Source organism: Enoplosus armatus, chromosome 1 (genome assembly GCF_043641665.1).
Source record: "Enoplosus armatus isolate fEnoArm2 chromosome 1, fEnoArm2.hap1, whole genome shotgun sequence".
Lineage (NCBI taxonomy): Eukaryota > Metazoa > Chordata > Actinopteri > Centrarchiformes > Enoplosidae > Enoplosus > Enoplosus armatus.
Window position 1 is genome coordinate 27314408 of NC_092180.1, and position 17919 is coordinate 27332326.

Genomic DNA, 17919 nt, shown 5'->3' on the forward strand with positions numbered 1-17919 from the left:
CTACTGAGTCGCGCTGGGCTCTGACGAGCTCTTGCCGCTTTTCTTGCGTTTCTTCTTGACCCGGTACACGTGGAAGGTTTTGTTCTGGAACGTTCTGGTGAACAGAGCGGTGTAACCCGCCGCGTCCGTCTTGATGGCCTCGCAGAATCGAGGGTGGGAGGCGGGGACGAGGTCCGGGTCATTCTCCCCCGGTCCGTCCATGATCTGACGGCACACAGAGAGCGAACACGTCACCGTCAGCAGCAACCAAGAGCGACAGAAGGTTAACACTGATATTCTTAAAGGGGGCCACGTGTCAGTCCATCGCCAACACGTGAGATACAGCTGCTGTAAATAAACACTCCTAACAGGGTGGCGGACAGCCTCTCACAGCCTCTGATTTCACTTTGTGCCCCTGCCTGCTGGATGTGGCAGTAACTCAGTAGAAGGTGGTTTTTATTCGTTATTTTTTCCTCATTGATTGCCATGTTGATAAAACGTCTGCTAGCAGTTTTGAATGTGAGAGATTTTCATTTCAACATTAAATGTAAAGATGCTGCCCCCTAAAGTGCACATTAAGAGGGAAACTAGATATAAAAAGCGGAAACTGCTTCTTTAGGCTTGTATCAAAAAAAAAAAGATAATCTTATTTTAACTCATTTTACGTATAACACAACAGTGCTGCAAAGAACTAAAAGATGTAGTTTTAGAGGCCCTGAAAACCTATTTTCTTCAACTTGATTGGGTCCCACACGACGACACTGTATTGTGCCAAAGTTGCAACAGTTTTGGTTCTTTCTCAATTCCTTCGCTGGTGGGCTGGACTCCAGAGTTGGAAAAAAAAAACCATAGTTAAGCAACTTTTAACTCAAAATGTGATTGGGGTTGTTTGCTCACGTTTCAGGGACACTGTCAATGACGAAGAAGAAGTCCTGATGAGGTTTTGACTGCTTTTAATAAATAATATTTAGTCTTATTTAGTCATGGATATTCTACGTTACAAAGAAATACTTTTTTTGACTTTAAAAGTCAAATTTGCCACTTGATTATATTGTATTGTCAGAAATCAGAAGCTGTTTGAGTCATTGCATTTCCAACCACCACCCCGAACAACGAACCCTCAAAGCAAGCAAACAATAAATAAAATAAAGTCAAAGCAAAATGTTTTACACGTATTCATGTAAATCATTAGGACCACCTGTCGTTTGAAGAGACAGACGCAGGCAGGAGAGGATTCCGATTGGTTTCAAATCCACATCAGTCAGGCAGTTAGGTTAAAGAGGAAGAGGACTATTAATATATAATGAAAGGAAGACAGACGGACAGATGAAAATAAAGAAGGTAAGAAAGAAAAGAAAAAATAGACAGACAAAGAAAGAAAGTGAAAAGGACAACAAGACAGAAAGATGTCTGAAAACAAAAAGTAAGTAAGAAAGAGAGATGGACAGATGTAAACCCAGAGTTCCCTCAATAAAGCTGTCTAGATGTCAGATGCTGTGTGTCTGTGTGACATTTACGCCATCACAAACACAGACAGACAGACAGACACACACACACACACACACACACACACACACACACACAGACTCAGTGTTTCATGTGTCTTACACCGCACTGAGACAGCCAGACTGAAGCTTGTCTCGCCTCTGGTAATCCAAATAGCCAGAGCGCTGCATCCAACATCAAAATAAGGGGAGATGGAGGCAGGAGGGGGGGGGGGGGGGGGTGGGAATGAAACAGAACGAGTGAAAGACGGTGACGTGCAGATGAGACGTGAAGTTATTGATCTTTGCGGAGGCTGAGAGCTTTCACCCAGTCACAGGAGAAGAAGTTGGCAGAGGGGACGGCACACAAGGCCACACACACACACACACACACACACACACACACACACACACACACACACACACACACACACACACTGAGTGATGAGTCACGTTAAACAAATGCCACCCACGTGTCCGTTGGCCAGGTCGAGCAGGTCCCGCAGTCTGCAGCCTCGCCTGTGCCTCCGCTCGTAACAGATGCTGTTTTCGAGCACCACATAGTCGGCCCCGACGGCCCTCAGGATGCCGTAGACTTCCTCCGGGGACCGGCAAGCGTACACCTGATACACCTGCTCTCACACACACACACACACACACACACAGAATAAAAGAGGATTGATTTACATTTGTGTGGATTTATGATTGCTTTTTTTTTGCCTAAAGATCATCTGGCTTTACAATTTAACACCAATATTGTTGGTCTCCTCCTGGAACTCGATTACCAGGCACATTTACTTTCTGAATTACAGTTTCGATGGAGGTTGGTTTAGATTAAATAACAACATGTTTGCTAACAAAAATTGGAATGAAAACAATTATAAGTGGAGCAAAATCAGAGGGGGGAACAAAAACAAAAGCGTTTAACTTCTCAGCTTTCTGAAATCGGTTGTGGTTCATCTTTTATTTGTAGCAGACGAAATGAAACTTTTGGCCAATTTCACACACCACAGATTTAAATGGACAAATTATGCAACCTGTAAGTACTCTGAGAACTGACTCACTTTTGTTTTTGTTTTGTTTTGGTTTTTTTTTACAGATGTTTATCAGGGACAAAACTCAGCCCAGTGGTAGTGGAAGTGTTTAAAAGGGTTTTGGTTTAAATGAGGGGTGGAACATTGAAGTGACCAACCAACGTAGACTGTATAAAAGAAGTGGACGTAGCCACCGTGACTGGTCATTGGTTTGTGGACGACTGTTTTGAAGCCTCGAGTTTGGCATTTTGGCCGTCGCCATCTTGTTTTTTTGGAACCAGAAGTGACCGTATTTGGACGAGAGGGTGGAGAACCCGAGGACACTATGCTCGTCCACCTATACCGGCAACCTGACTGCACCTGGCTCCTGGCTACGTCATGCGAAGTCACTGCTAACAAAGTTAGCTTGTAAATGTACTTCACGGAAAAAATGAGCGGCCGACTCCTAGCGTGTCTTTTAGTACGACCGAACGCTTCTATCCTGATTGACAGGGAGCCATGGTAGCATCTTGTAAATCATAAGGTAGCCCCGCCCTAAAGCATACCCCGCTTTATCGTCTATTTTACTGTAAATGGGACCATAATTTACAAAATGAGCATCACGCTGTATTGAAAAGGACTTGAAACTAGCAATTAGGACCATAAACCCATTAGGATAATGTTTACTGAGGTAATAAATCAAGTGAGAAGTCGGGCCATTTTCTCATAGACTTCTATACAATCTGACTTCTTTTTGCAACCAGTGGAGTCGCCCCCTGCTGGCCTTTAGAAAAAAAATGCACTTCCACATTGGCGTCATTTTTCAGATCTGAAGGTTGATGCTTGGCTCTGACTGACATCACTCCCTATTTTCCCATATAGGGGACTATATTTACCCTCACCATTTTATTTGAATGTCTGAACTCTGAGTGTGAAATGTATGCACGATATAGTGCCCTCCAAAAAAGTCCCACAATGGAACGGACCACCTACGAGTTGTGACTTGTGAAGGGGCGGAGATTGAAATTGCGTACTAACCTTACGCCTGCATTTTTAAATTCATCATTTCCAGACGTCAATTCAGAATCAGAATCAGAATCAGAATCAGAAACTGTTTATTGCCAAGTAACATACATTACAAGGAATTTGCTGTGGTCTGAAGGTGCTATTGTTTTGATAACAAATAAGTAGAATATAAAAGCTAAAATAACAATAAGAATAAAAATAAAAATAAGATAAGATAAATAACAACAGTGCAGTGACCAGAATAAAGTAAAGTGTCCAGATAAAGTGTCCAGTAGGGGGTGAGTGCGTTAATGTAACGCAGTGGGGACAGGGGTGATGTACGTTAATATAACGTATAGCTTGTGGTTGTGTTCGGGGGGGTGTCAGTGAGAGTTTGTCAGGTGCAAACAAAACAAGGCAAAACAATGCGCTCCAACAGACCGAGGCAGCCATCCGCGGCGCCATCTTGGATGCGCCATCTTGGATTCTAGTCAGGAAGTGACAGAATCCGGTCTGGTTACTAACTGAGGGGTGACGATCACTATTTTATTGTTTGTTTATTTACAAAGCAAAACGGTCCAACAGTAATACAAAAAAACAGTCTACAGTCACACTAGCGGCTCTGTGAGGCTGTACTGCACACAGTGGTGCTTTGAGCTAAACGCTAACATCAACATTCTACCATGCTCACAAAGACAATATTAATGTATTCATGTTTAGCAGCCATGCCTAGGTTTTTTTTTTTTTTTTAATTAATTAATTCTTTAATTAATTATTATAATTTTTTTTTAGAATTGCTGCTCTTATTGTGCTACTTTTAAAAGTCTGTAAGGATTGCTCTTATTGCCAATAAATCTCATGAAAACACCCAAGTATTGTGTGTGTGTGTGTGTGTGTGTGTGTGTGTGTATCAGAAGTATGGTAAATCTTTTTCCTCTGTTCCACAGAGCTTCATTGTTGTCCAAAGACTATTAAAAACAAATCAACAAGCCACACCATTGCACTGGGTGACATGTTCCTTCATGAAACCTACCGTGTACACACACTGTAGGTCAAGTCAAACCCACATACACCGTCCAGCTGCTGTAAATACTCACTAGAGCACCAAATGTGTATTAATCCGCCGCTGAAAATAGTCCCAAACGAAGGCACTGTTTCGTCCTGTTTGAGTAATGTTTGCTAAAGGAAATGAAGTAGCCTTTTTTTTTTTTTTTTAAATACGTTTGTGACCCATTTTTACACAAACAGACTTGTAGCTGAGAGTCACGGACAGGGAAGTACTAAAGTACTGAGAGCAGGACTAACACATCGTTGGTTTGGGATTTGTTGACGGAAAAAAAAAAATTGAATACCAAAAATGTTTTCTTTAAAACCCCACAAATACACTACGTTCTTAAGATTTTCTGGACAAAACACAAATCCCTGAGGGTGCAGCTTTCTGGAGGAAGGGTGTGTTAGTGCTACAGTTTACACACTCTTAACAGACCTTTCAGGACACATGCCTGCTGGGTGAATGTGAATTAATTCAGAAAGATTACATAAAAGAAACACATAGGTAACAAGAATAATTGTGTTCTTTGTCCACTAATTCATTATTTTGCAGTAGACACACAAATGAAGCCCAGAAAAGTACTGGGAACATTATTATGGTTCTCACAAATGTTTGAAAATGCATTCTCGTGGTGTTCTTCTACCACACACACACACACACACACACACACACACACACACTCAGCGCCCAGAAGGTCTGCACCAGTGTCGTGGATCATTAATGAGCTCCACGCTGAACTCAGGCCTCGCCAGCGGCTCAGCATGGTTGACTTCCCGCTGGGATGCAAAAACATAGGATCAGCTACCCAAGAGATGACCCACACATTATGTCCTGCTCATAGTGGAGAACACACACACACACACACACACACACACACACACACACACAACAAACAATAACGAAGCAGAAACAAACAAATAATAGTGAAGCAAAATTCATCATTTGCAGTTTACAGCATGTTTTAGCCTGGATCAGTTTTTTTTTTTTTTTTGCGATCAGTCTTTTGGATGTCAAGTTTTGTATTTCAAGTTCTTATATAATCCAGTCAATGACAAGAGTAACACAGTTCTCCAAGTCTGTTGGCGGGACAAATCCAATGAAGACACGATCCAAGATGTAAAAGAGAATTCACACGGACAAAGACACCAAAGAGACGGAAAACATTTTCGTGCCATTTAACAAATTATTTAAGTTGTAAAATAAACAGAAATGGAATCCGTTCATTTAATCAGCTTGATTTGAAAAGTGGCTTCCCTCAATTGATAACAGTGAAAACCCTTCCTGCATCCACACTAACAGAAAACAAAAAGCAATGCTCGTCATTTCTCACATACATTACTAAAGGTGCAGGCGCCACCATTCATCTCTCCTTTAGTGCAGCGCAGCGTTTTTAGGCTCCATTTTTCCCACGCTACCATTCAGTCCGACTTAATGGATGCACATTGTACTCGTGCATTTTCTGATCCCACATTCATTCACACAATCACTGCAGGTCACTGGCCCCCCATCTGCAGACAATCCCCTGGTGTCTCACGCAGAGACATTAGCACCGAGCTGAGGGAGACGGATGGGTGAGGCAACGTGGCCGCAGCTGCAGTCGCACAGGTTCCTCTGTGTAGCAAAGGGGATGTCGTCAGAGCAACAAGTTCTGGGAAAAAGGCAGAACATTTGGAATTTGATTCCGGGGCCAAAATAAAACGGCTACTGAGGCAGATGGGGGCGGCTGTGGCTGAGGAGCAAAAGCGGGTCGTCCGCTGATCACAGTGTTGGCGGTTTGATCCCCAGCTCCTCCTGTCCACGCGTTACAAAGGGTCCTTAGGCCTGACACTGAACCCCAAATCGCTCCTGACGGTCAGGCCAGCTGGCCGCCGTGCCATGTCGTGTGAACGGTTGAAAGTATAAAGCAGCATGTGACTTACAGTCAGGCCGTGATTTGGTTTGATGTTGTAGTCGTTTGTATTTTAGGTCTGAGTTTTCTGTTTTTGCGGGTTATTTTAGAGACGAGACTTTGGTGCAATTATAGACACGTTTTAAAAAAAAAAAAAAGTGGTGAATGCTGCTGTTCTGTTGCATTTTACGGCACAAAGTGACATATAGAGGCAGTGTAATTGCAACAAAAGTCCATAGAAATACATCCGTTCTCGCGCTGCACTAGGAGGTTTACTATGACAGCGGTTGTAACTTACATATCCTTTACCAATCGAAATTATTAGCAAGTTGGTTCCCTGCTTTCAGACAGAGGTATACAAAAGCAGGCTTCACATTTCTGACCGTCGCTGGTTCTGGCAGCTGAAATCACAACTGTGAAATCTGACAGTATACAGCTGACTTGTTTTGTAAACAGGGTTTGGGATATGCACTTAAAGGATGAGCTAAGTCGACCTCCTCATCAGTTGATGATCCACGTGGAAATAAAGAAGAATGAATGTTTTTGTACTGCCGAGTAGAGCTAGTTAGTCCTACTGTTATAAGCATGTAAGATCATTCTGACCTAACACGCTTCGTTTACATACTTGTTTTGTATAAAAAGTGTGTTTTCACTTATATCTTTACAGGCAAAAAGGCTTAGTGTGTCGCTCAGGAAATATTAGTGGGTGCTGCTGGAGTGTAAGCTTCCCCAAATCCAATGAAGAGCAGAGCTGCTAGCGATAGACTTAACTTGAGAGGATGTGCTCGTCGTGAACAGGGCTTTTTTATTCATTTTTTTTTTTTTAAACATGACCCACAAAAGAATATGTGTAGTTAATGATGTGCTCCTAGGCCTTGTAAGTAACAATTATTACTGTAAGTAGCAATCTAGTTAGCCGGGCATGCTATTTACATTTTACATTTATTCATTTGGCAGACACTTTTGTCCATAGCTGTTTCTACAAATGAGGTACAATCCAAGCCACAGTAGATCAATAATAATACGAGAATGAGTGCAGCAGCTTACACTGGAGCAGATAAACACACTGTTTAATCCATTCTTTACACATTCGCTCTTGTGTTTTTGGTTTTGTAAAGGCTAGGAAAAAAACTCTTTGTAACTGTCTATCACTGAAATTCATTAGTCTCAGGAATTACCGGCACATCAGTGCTGCTGGTTGGGGAGAAACACCTTCAAAAAAAAATGGAATGACCTAGACGGCCTCTGTGCTCTGAAGTATCTGCACTCAAACGCATGGTTAGCAGATAGGAAACGGAGACAAGAGAATTGAAAGAAACAAAATGATGACCTATTTGACTTTGAGTCAAGATCTATGAGAGGCAACCTTCAAAGGGATCCCCGAGGCATACGGGAAGACACCAAAAATCTAGCTCTTAAAGCAGCGGCCCGGGTTGGATTCCAGTCCGGGCCCTTTGCTGCATGTCCCCCCCCACTCGCTCTCCCGCCTTTCCTGTCTCTCTCAGTTGTCCCCGTCCCATAAAGAAAAAAAGAAAAAAAAAAAAACCCCATAGGGCCCTATTTTTTGTGGCAACGCAAAAACAACCAGGGCAAGCAGCGCTGTGACCGTTTGGCATTACCCTGACCTTGAAATTCGCTTTGCTAGGAGTGCACGGATGGAAGGAGAGGCGCAAACGGGTGGGAGGTTCATTCCAATGAGGCAGCGCAAAGCCAGTTGTTAGGTATTTTGGTGGAAAATGGGTCTTAAGACTTTGCACTGACGGCACAACGTCAACCTGCTGCCAGTCTGGGGATTTTACCAACAAGCGCAAACTAAATACTTGCAAATGAGCAGCAATGACAGACTTAGAAGGTGCTTAGAATGTAAATAAACCCTTTTAATTACTCACTCTCCAAACAGGATAGCATAAAAAATGTTTATGCTGATGCTATGCCGTTAAACGCTGGTAAATCTGCGTTCACCTTCACATTTGTACGAGGGATTCGTACAGTATCTGTTGTCCCGGCAGCCATCTGAAGGCAGCATATGTTCATAAATCTGCAGCCTCTGATTTGAGTGAAGTGCTCGGTCGTCCAGCGCGTACATTAAATCACGTGCAAGTGAAACCAGGCTGCTAAAAAGGAACAACACACACACAAACACACACACCCCGACACACATCAGACTGATCGACTACAACTTTCTGCCTGTTTATGCTGGAGAGACGTTGGATTACAGCGGAAACACATGATTAGAAGAAAATGTATTCTTCACTCCACAGTGCCTTAAAGGTGTAGCGTGAATACCGCTTAATAAAGCCCCAAAATATGCAGCATAGGCCTAAAAACAAATTGGTACGAAGTAGAGGGATGACACTCAACTTGGGCTAACAGAAATAATCAAGATTTATACTGAGTAACAGAATTTAACTCGCATTAAGTTCAGCTCGGGGGGGGGGGCCACCCTTGCTACGGAGTTCTAACTACTAAACACCAAAATGAATGAATAAATGCAGCCATGAATGAATGATGACTGAACAATTAATAAATGCATGAACGGAGCCATGAACAACAGACAATTCATGCACGAAATGAGGACCATTTCATACCAGATGATGCCGTGAATGATTACCTTGGCGGGCTGTATCAACTTGCGTAAGCTAAGTGGATAAAACTTTAATATTGACCAGTGAAATCACCTTAATGCGCCGTTCAGCAGCTGAGAGGTTACCGGGAAGCGGAGTGAAAAGATGTTACAACTCCATATCGTGATTGTATTGAAGGGAGATCCTACTCCTGGCCCAACACAAAATTACTTCTAGTAATCTATGACAACTATCAACTCCACTGTCACAGGAAAAGTGAAGTTTCGCCTGGTGGTTGAGATGGCCAGGGGGAGAAGTCGCTGTGGAGGGGGAGTTTCTCGTGTAGGCCAGCTCTCGGGCATTCTCGGATGCTCTCAAAGCCACTTTGCGATTCTGACTGTATCGCAGTTGCATTGTATTGTATCAGCGGTTTCTCTCGGCGGGCGGCGGGATGATAACACGCGCAACCACTCGGCTGGGCGCGCAGGCTTCAAAGTTTCTTCAGTTCTAATTTTTGTTGCGTCAGAACGCAGACGTTGAGCAGGCTCCTTTCAGAAAGTTCTGCCTTTCAAAGTTGGCTGGACGGCCGGGCCTTCAGCAGGTTCCGCGCGGCTCGGGAGTTCCGGCAGGGCAGCTATCTTCTGGGCCCGTCCGCGTTGGGCAAATAGTCGGCCAACGAAAAAGGCCGAGCAAAGAGCAGATCAGAGGTCAAGGGAATAAGAAGAGGAGAGTGATCTTTGGGCGTCTTCTTGTTTTGCAGTCTTCTGCAAAAGGGGGCGGCAATGTCCACAGCGTGCAACTTCACTCCCCCCCCCTCCCTACATCTGTTCTTAATTATTTTTTATGTTCTATTTTCATTTCAATGAATGAACGTAATGAAGTTTAGCACATATCTAATTCTTCCATATTCAATAGCGTGGCATTCTCTGCGGCACAACGACACCCAACACCTTAAATGAGGACAGTCATAGAGAGTGTTAACCCAGGTTTAAAGGGCAGGAATGGCAATTATATACAACAGCTGATTCACAAACATATATATATATATCATATATGTCTGTATATATGTAGATATATGAACAGCACATTAAACTCAACACGTCAGTGTCAATACATGTCGTTGTTCCTTGTATCCCAGGGACGTGTCTTTGCTTTCTCCATCTGTCTCCTCCTTGAGGGAGGATGCAGGGCTAACGGACGGACACACACCTGCACTCAGAGGGTCATTGAGATTGGGCATTCCGACTTACATTTTGTCTTACTGCAAGCTATCCTGTTTCATTAGCTACAAAACCAGACATCCCCTCTGGGCTTTATTTCTATTTCTATTTCTAATTCCCTCTGTACAGTATATTATATTTCTAATAAGTATATTTGTATAAGTATATTTGGTCATATTATAGAGTGAAGCCTCCCTGTTTTCTGATCTGCTCCCGTTTTGTGTTTTGCCTCGTGCCATTTGCGCGCATTTGACTGCTGGGCCGTTTATAACCAACCGTGCAGACGTTAGCTCTAGGCTAGCTAGCGACGGAGGGAGTGTTTCTGTGCATCTCGTCAGAAACTCCGGTTCTTTCTGTCATGTCCCTCCGGTCTCTCCTTTTTCCTCTCGACTCTGAACGTTTCGGAGGCAAACTCATGAAGCCCCGGGATCCCGCTCAACTCGGACAAGTCTTCGCGTCAATTCCCGCCACCCTGTGCCAAAAATGCGTCTAATCGCATTTCTCCATTGGCTTCGTATGCAATCGCGCTGCCTGTAAAGTTCCCCCTCGCATCCTGTCTGAACACACAGTAATAACTCCCACTCCCCGCATGCTGCTAATTCGTTCTAATCAACATGACTCACTTGTGCGGCTGACACTGTAATTGCCATCTACTTACTTCAAAGTTGAAATTTTCCATTTATTGTGTTTGTGTTATCTTGCAGCCCCTCTGGTAGTTTCCACACCTCTGTGTATATTTGACCGAGTGGTGCAGCCTACAGTACCTGTCTGGTCCTCTCCCGCAGGTCTTTATCTTCATAATGGGGGTGGTTGGTGAGAACTCTGCCTGTGCACAGCTTGATGCCCGCCAGCAGCTGCATGCTGCCTGCAAATACAGCCCGCTTAGGGGTCTTTGTGCTGTTGGACAGGGAGAGAAGAACACATCATTCACCGCTATAAACATATAGATTAAAAACGCTTTGTGAGTGAGTGTAAACAAGAGAGAGAGAGAAAAAAGAAAGAAAGATGTTCAACGGTTTGAAGAAGTTTGGAAGGTATTCACATGTGTATCCAGTCATCAAAGTTTGATTGAATTTTGCTTGAGTTTATTTTCTAGCTTCGCTATTCAGTGCGCATGCTTCGGCTTCCTGCACTTGCCGCAATAATTGGAACATATTGATGGCATTTAACAGTTTCTTTCAGTGATGCGCCTTCAAGGACAGCGGCTATCTACATCAGGACCAAATACTAAAGCATTCTTTGTGCAGACAAATTAAATCACACAGAGACGGCAAAAGCTACTGCGGTGCAGAACGAATCTGCGGGCACAAGTTATATGACAACTAGGTGTGTATGTGTGTGCATGTTAACCTGTGTGTTGCTTATGAAGAAAACTTGACCTTAGCTGCCCTCTATTATTATAACACATACGCACACACATCTCTTACCTGTAACGTTAACCTGGGGGTCATTTTTAACCTGAACCTATGCCTATCACAGGACAGGGATAGGCTTGACAAAGCTGACTGAATGACACTCAGGTTTTATATTGTCACCCCAAGACCCCAACATAGGATACTGAGACAGGGTTGGGTCACAAAGCCAGCAGTATAATCAAACACATACTGAACATGGGGGAGGACTGCTCCTGATTTGCCTGATGGGGAAATACTCAGGACTGAGTGCAAAAACAAAAAGTAGATCAATATATCTGCATGTGAACAGCCAGTCGTCCTGCAACTGTCGTGTTACCAAGGTGACTGGGTGACCAACATATTTGCTGCTCGGGGAAATCCAGCGGGGTTTCAGAGGATTTTACTGTCTGTGGAAGCAGCAGTGACACCTGCGTTACCCTGTTTCAGTGATAAACACAAGACGTCTACAGCCACGCTTAGATATGAATGCCTTGGTTTACAGTGTAGACGTCTTGGCCTTGCAGTTGAAGTGGGTCTTCTCCCTCTGCGAGTGTGCAAATTGAATCTCTTACTGCATCACAGGGTCCTGGATGCGGCCCGCAGGAAGGCGGGGGTTTGGGCGTCCAGCCCGGCCGAGAATGTCCAGCCCCACCCTCCAATACCATTTTAGGGTTACACTTCATGTTCTTCGATTAGGAGGAAGTGCTCTTTTGCCATGCTGCTGTAATCTAGCAGCCTCACTCAAATCTCTTGATGAGTGAGACAAGTTTTATTGCAGTGAAATGAATTGTTAATATTACTTTTTAGGCGGCTAAGTTGTTAGTTGTTCGAATATTTAACGGAACATGTTAAACGAATTAAACGTGAGCGGTATTCTACCTGGCACTACTTGGCTACATGTCGAGAAACGATTTCCGACCCCTGGCCCACATCCGTTTGAAGTCGCGGATCTCTGTTTCCCAGTGTGTTCGTATGAGGGTGTGGTCCGAAACCGTGGGCACAGAGTGCTCATGAGAGATTCGACAGCAGGTCGCGGCTTTGTTATAATTTTGTTGGTTTGTGAGTGAACTCGGCTGCTACAAACAACAACTTGGTGGAAATCCGCAGAAAAAGAAGGGGCAGGGGGTCCTCTAACAGGGAGCATGTTTTTATTTACCCACAGGCTATGCGGGAGGAAGGAGACGAGGGGAGCTGCGGGGGAACATCGCACTCGGTGCTCCTGCAGGCTTTTTGAATGAAAGGGGTTATGAATTGGCGGGTAAGCATTCCCCCCCCCCCCCCAATAAAATAAATGTTTAAAGTACGTATTGGTGTTGGTTCCTTCACCTTAATGCTGACTGAAAATATTGTGGAGTCAAACTTCTTTATCAAAATATGGCATATACGCCATGTGCAATAATTAGTGCTGAGTTGTACTAAAACGTTCACTATTATATACCACTATAAAATAATGCAGCTTTTCAGCGTTTCTCAGTTGCTGTGGCAGGATCCCTCAAATGGAAGTCATTCTTTTCAAAGCACTGTCCGACCTGTGTCCAAATCAAAAAGGTCAAAATACAGCCGTGTTTATTTGACTCAATGCACTGATTAAGGTCACCAAAACAACAATTTTCTGACGAGCTATAACAAACATGTTTCAGAAGAGGGTACATTTTGGAATTCAATGCATCAGATATGAGATGAAAGCAGGACAATAGCATTCCCATAATTGTACAAACTTGGTGCATTTCAGCGTTTGTTGTTAATGTACAATTCTATAACAGCTCAAAGTGTTTGTGTTACACAGAAACCAGTGGATGTAGACTTTTTGTTGAAACTGGTGTTTGTGTGTCGATGAGCTTTACTGGATACTATTCTGATGTGGTGACTGCCCTCAGTGCTTTGAGAACTGTAATAGTGTTTCAGAAAATGTGTTTAAGCTGCAAACGAGTCATCTGGATGGTGACATTTTACTCTTTGTTCACCTGGAAGGAATAACGACGTGAAATACAAGTTCATTTGATTAGGTTTTGTCAGATATGATTCCAGATTGCACTTTAGTTTTATACATGACATTTGTATAAGTAAAAAAAAAAAAAAATGCTTGATTTTAAAACAGTGAATCAAATGTCACGTCATCCTGTTAACTGCTCAAAAGCTGTTATACTAGAATGACAACGCAGACCTCGCAAAATGCGTGCCAGGACGGAATCCTACAGTCTGCAGGTGCCGTCAATGCAGCAAGTCAAATACACGGGTCATTTGCTAGCATGCGGAGTTCCCACTTGTTCCTGAACGCAGCACGGTTGACGGTGTTGGATGTGGACAGGGCTAGAGGTCCAGCCCCCGCCTTCCCGCGGGCCGCAGCCAGGACTTCAGGTCATGTTACGCAAGGCTGTGGGTCCACATAAGGTGAACAGAAAGTTGGTTTCATGAAGTTCCTCGCGTGTCATCATCACATATTTTGTACTTTCACTTGTTCAATGCTACTGACTACATACACTTGGCTTCATATGATGTTGCTATGGAGATTGGTGATAACAACTGCAAAGGCTCTTTTAAGAGTCACGCCGGCATTTGCCCTCAGAACAGATTAACTTATCACCTGCAGTCATAAAAGGACTAAAACTACTCTGTGCCCTCTTCCCAACTTTGTTACATGTCTTTTGTGACTCGCAACTAATTCACGTTTAACTAAAAGCCCCCAACACAACCACGGTCCACCCACACATGTGTTTTACTTATTTGAATTCCTTATGAATTTGACTGATGGAGACTAAAGAGGAGAGAGGCAATGCAAAACGATATTTTCCAAAGCTGGAATTAATCAAGCACGAGGTTGTCTGCACATCTAAGTTTTTTATTTTTTTATTTTTTTATTTTACAAACATGTACACAGACAACCAGCATATCCATATACTAACTGAAAACATGTCAAACACACACACACACACACACGGCACTGAGTGGAGATGCTAATAATGAGAGCGAGGGAGTGATTGGGAGTGTTCTCACAAAACGTGCCAGGCCATAGATTTCCTATTGAAATCTCACTTCTGATTGAGAGGTGTGTAGTTCAATCAAGGACGTGTCTCTCACTCTCACTCTCACTCTGAAGTGCCTCTGGGTGAGTTAGAATGCAGAGGGAGACATGCACGCACGCACACACACACACACACACACACACACACACACACACACACACACACACACACACACACACATACACACAGAGATCACAGACACAGAGCTGCACTTTCCCCATTTGCGGATGAGGCCAAATGCTGCTAATTTAGACAATTTAAAACGCGACAAGGAGCAGGATGACAGGAAGACAATTAAGGCAGCGGGGAGGCGAGTCAGAGAAAGCGCGAGCAGGGGATGTACTAAACGGTGAGGATGCGGTTTTCACAGAGGCAGCCGAAAAAGAAACGCATTTTAACTGAAGGAGTGGCGACCAGATGACTTGTGTCCCGAGAAATGGATACAGTCATTTGTTTTAATTACACAGACAGATGGACGCGATGACACGCATCTACAAAACAAGTACGAGAAAGGGGGAAGAGAGTGAGGAGCCCTGTTTGCACTGGACTAGAATTATCTGGGGACCTCGTGCGAGTTAGGAGGCCTCACCGTTATCCAGACAGGACGATCGGTCGAGACAGCAAAATAACCTCTGTTGCTGGCGGCTTTTTAATGGCTGTCCTCTCTCAGTACGGGCGGGCGGCAGAAATAGCGTGATATTAAGCGGACCCCAAAAATCCGTTTGGAGGGCCAGCTAAAATGCTTTAGCTGCTGTTACAAGAGTTTAAACGGTGTCGCTACAGCAGTATTCAGCATATACGCGGTGAACATTACCTGAACTGGCAGTTATATTGAGAGAGTCAGCTTCAGCTGATGTTGGCTGAAAAGCCTGGTTGTATTCAGCGACCAGTGTTTTCGGTTAAACTAGTTCGCCACATAGTTCAACGAACCACCACTCATATTTTGGACTTGTCTGATAACCTTTCACTACATTTTGTCGAGGTTTAGACTCCGTATTGCTAACCTTAACCGAGTGCTCTCAGTTGTCTAAACCTAACCAGAGCTTATTCATAGAGCTGGCCGATCAGAAAGCGCTCATACCAGCCATTTTTGGAAAGGTCATAATGGTATTTTGGAAGGCACTAACAAGCAACCTATTTTCTTGTTTGAGAGTGAGGACTTGAGGTGGGGGATAAACAAAGTCAGTGTTTCACTCAAATGTGCTGACTTCTTCGTTTGAGACTGTGCCTCCTCTGAATGGGTCTCCACGCTGAGCAGCTAGATGAGCCTCCTGAATCCGAAGCAAAACTGCTGTCACAGCTCTCATTAATAATTTTCACTGCAGCCTTCATAATTCTCAAGCACAGAGTGTACATCACGACCCAGAAGAGGAGGGTTAGGGGGCAGGAGGAAGGTAGGGGGGAAAAAAAAGAAAAAGAAAAAAAGACATGGAATCCTACGAAATAAAAGTAAAAAAAAGATCTGCTCAGACTACTGAGATGCAGATTCACACGGGACTGGTATCATCAGATGACCTCTGTATTTGCTGAAATATGTATGATGAGGGCCGTTTGGCGGGAGAAAAGTTTTTCTGTGCTGCTGATACTGTGACCGAGTACATCATCAAAATCAAACAAATCTTACGAATACTCTTCAGCTGCAACCTTCCAACTGAAACGTTCAAAATGCAACACAACCCTCCTCCTCCCGACTCCCATGTGCACTGTGAAATGTGACATGCGAGTGTAGCCTGCGGTGTAGTGTTTATGGACGGTGGTTATCTGCGAGCCCTGATAGTCTGAGAAGCATGTGTATTACACATGTGCCTGAGCTTAAGCTGCCCCTCTCCGTGCTGCACATGTAACACTTGCACTGCCTAGAAGCGCTTCACGCTCCGCATTGAGTTTGTAAGCTCTTGCTCATCATCATGTCTTCATCTTTCATGAGCCGTCACTGATTGACACCGCGCTGCGATTGCCAACAAAGGTGAAGGTGTAGGTTGAGGCAGAAGCATGTGGGTTAGACAGAGGCGATATTGGTGACTTCAAAAACTGCAGACTCACAACTCTAAGTCAGAGTTGGAGGCAGTGGAACGACTAGGAATTGCTATTGATTTATTGACTGTCCATTTAAACAGAGTATCAGCCTACAGCTGAGCTGAGGAGGTGCTGCTGTTATCAAGTGGAAACTTGTGAATTATGGGTGTGCAAAAGACCAGATGAAACTTGAATGAATGAAACCGGTTGTTATCATGTTAGCCTGCAACTTAGTTCTTAAAACCCGTCAAGTCCAGGGCCACGAATGATAGCCCTGGGAATTATGATAAATCCCTCATCAAACTGCCTTAACGCACATATTGCTGCACTCATGAGGGCCTAGGACGTGTATCACTAGCTCTTGTGAGGGCCTTCTTACCCCTAATCTAATCCTAATCTCATCTCTAAATCCATCATTTAAATTTACATCTTTATCCTTTCCTAATCCTGACTTTAGATACTCTTTGCAGAAATACTAATTAGGGAAATTAGAGGGACTATTCCGAACTTTTTATTCTACATTGCAGCCTCGTTCCTACAGAAGTACAACAAAGCAGATAACAAAACCCCTGCATCATTCCTTCTGATTTGAACAACGGGCCATACTGAATCCTTTTCTGAACATTTGCAACCTTTATTAGTCATACATGATTCATACGTGCGGCACACCCCCTGCAGCTAGAATTATCACAATGAGTCCCTGACAGCTTTACATAAATAAGCAAGCCGGCCCAGATATATACCCTCCTCAATATGCACGTATCTATCCATGTATGATCTGCCCCTCATTATGCCACCGTTTGGGAATCTCCAGTGATCTTTCCATATAAAACTAAATTGCCTCTGCCTCAGTTAACTAGAGAATAAAATGTAACATGAATCCCCCTCCCCATCTTAACGTTTTCATCTGGAATGTAATTAGCGCAGCAGCAAGAAGCTTAGCACTCCGCCCCGCTCTCAGCCCCAACCAAGGTAACTCTAGGCAGCCCCTAATCCTCAGAGCCTAATGGGATTAGCTCCGGAGGGAAGGGAACCCATGTCACACACACAAATACATTCAAAATCCCAACCTCTTCTCCCCTGTCTAGCTATACATCTCTCACTCCCTCTCTTTGTGCCAGTCCACAATCTGTCTAATAGGATTAGACTGAAATTGGCCATTTCTTAAAAATCACATCCGGTCCACTCAATGTCATCATGCTGATGATGATAGGATGGAAATAATGAGCTTTGAATTATGACTTATTCAGTATAGAAGTGAACTACAGTGATGACCATTGAG

At 43.8% G+C, this 17919-nt stretch overlaps 1 protein-coding gene across 1 annotated transcript in view; it reads right to left on the reverse strand.

Annotated features, from left to right (window-relative positions):
- The window catches only part of dpy19l3 (dpy-19 like C-mannosyltransferase 3), a 49800-nt gene continuing 31881 nt past the window's right edge, over nucleotides 1-17919 (reverse strand). Inside the window, exons 16-18 of the mRNA XM_070908311.1 lie at nucleotides 10969-11101; nucleotides 1937-2095; nucleotides 1-204 (exon numbers count right to left, since the gene is read on the reverse strand). Of these exons, the coding sequence (XP_070764412.1) occupies nucleotides 1-204; nucleotides 1937-2095; nucleotides 10969-11101 (496 nt within the window). The remainder of the gene's footprint in view (nucleotides 205-1936; nucleotides 2096-10968; nucleotides 11102-17919) is intronic.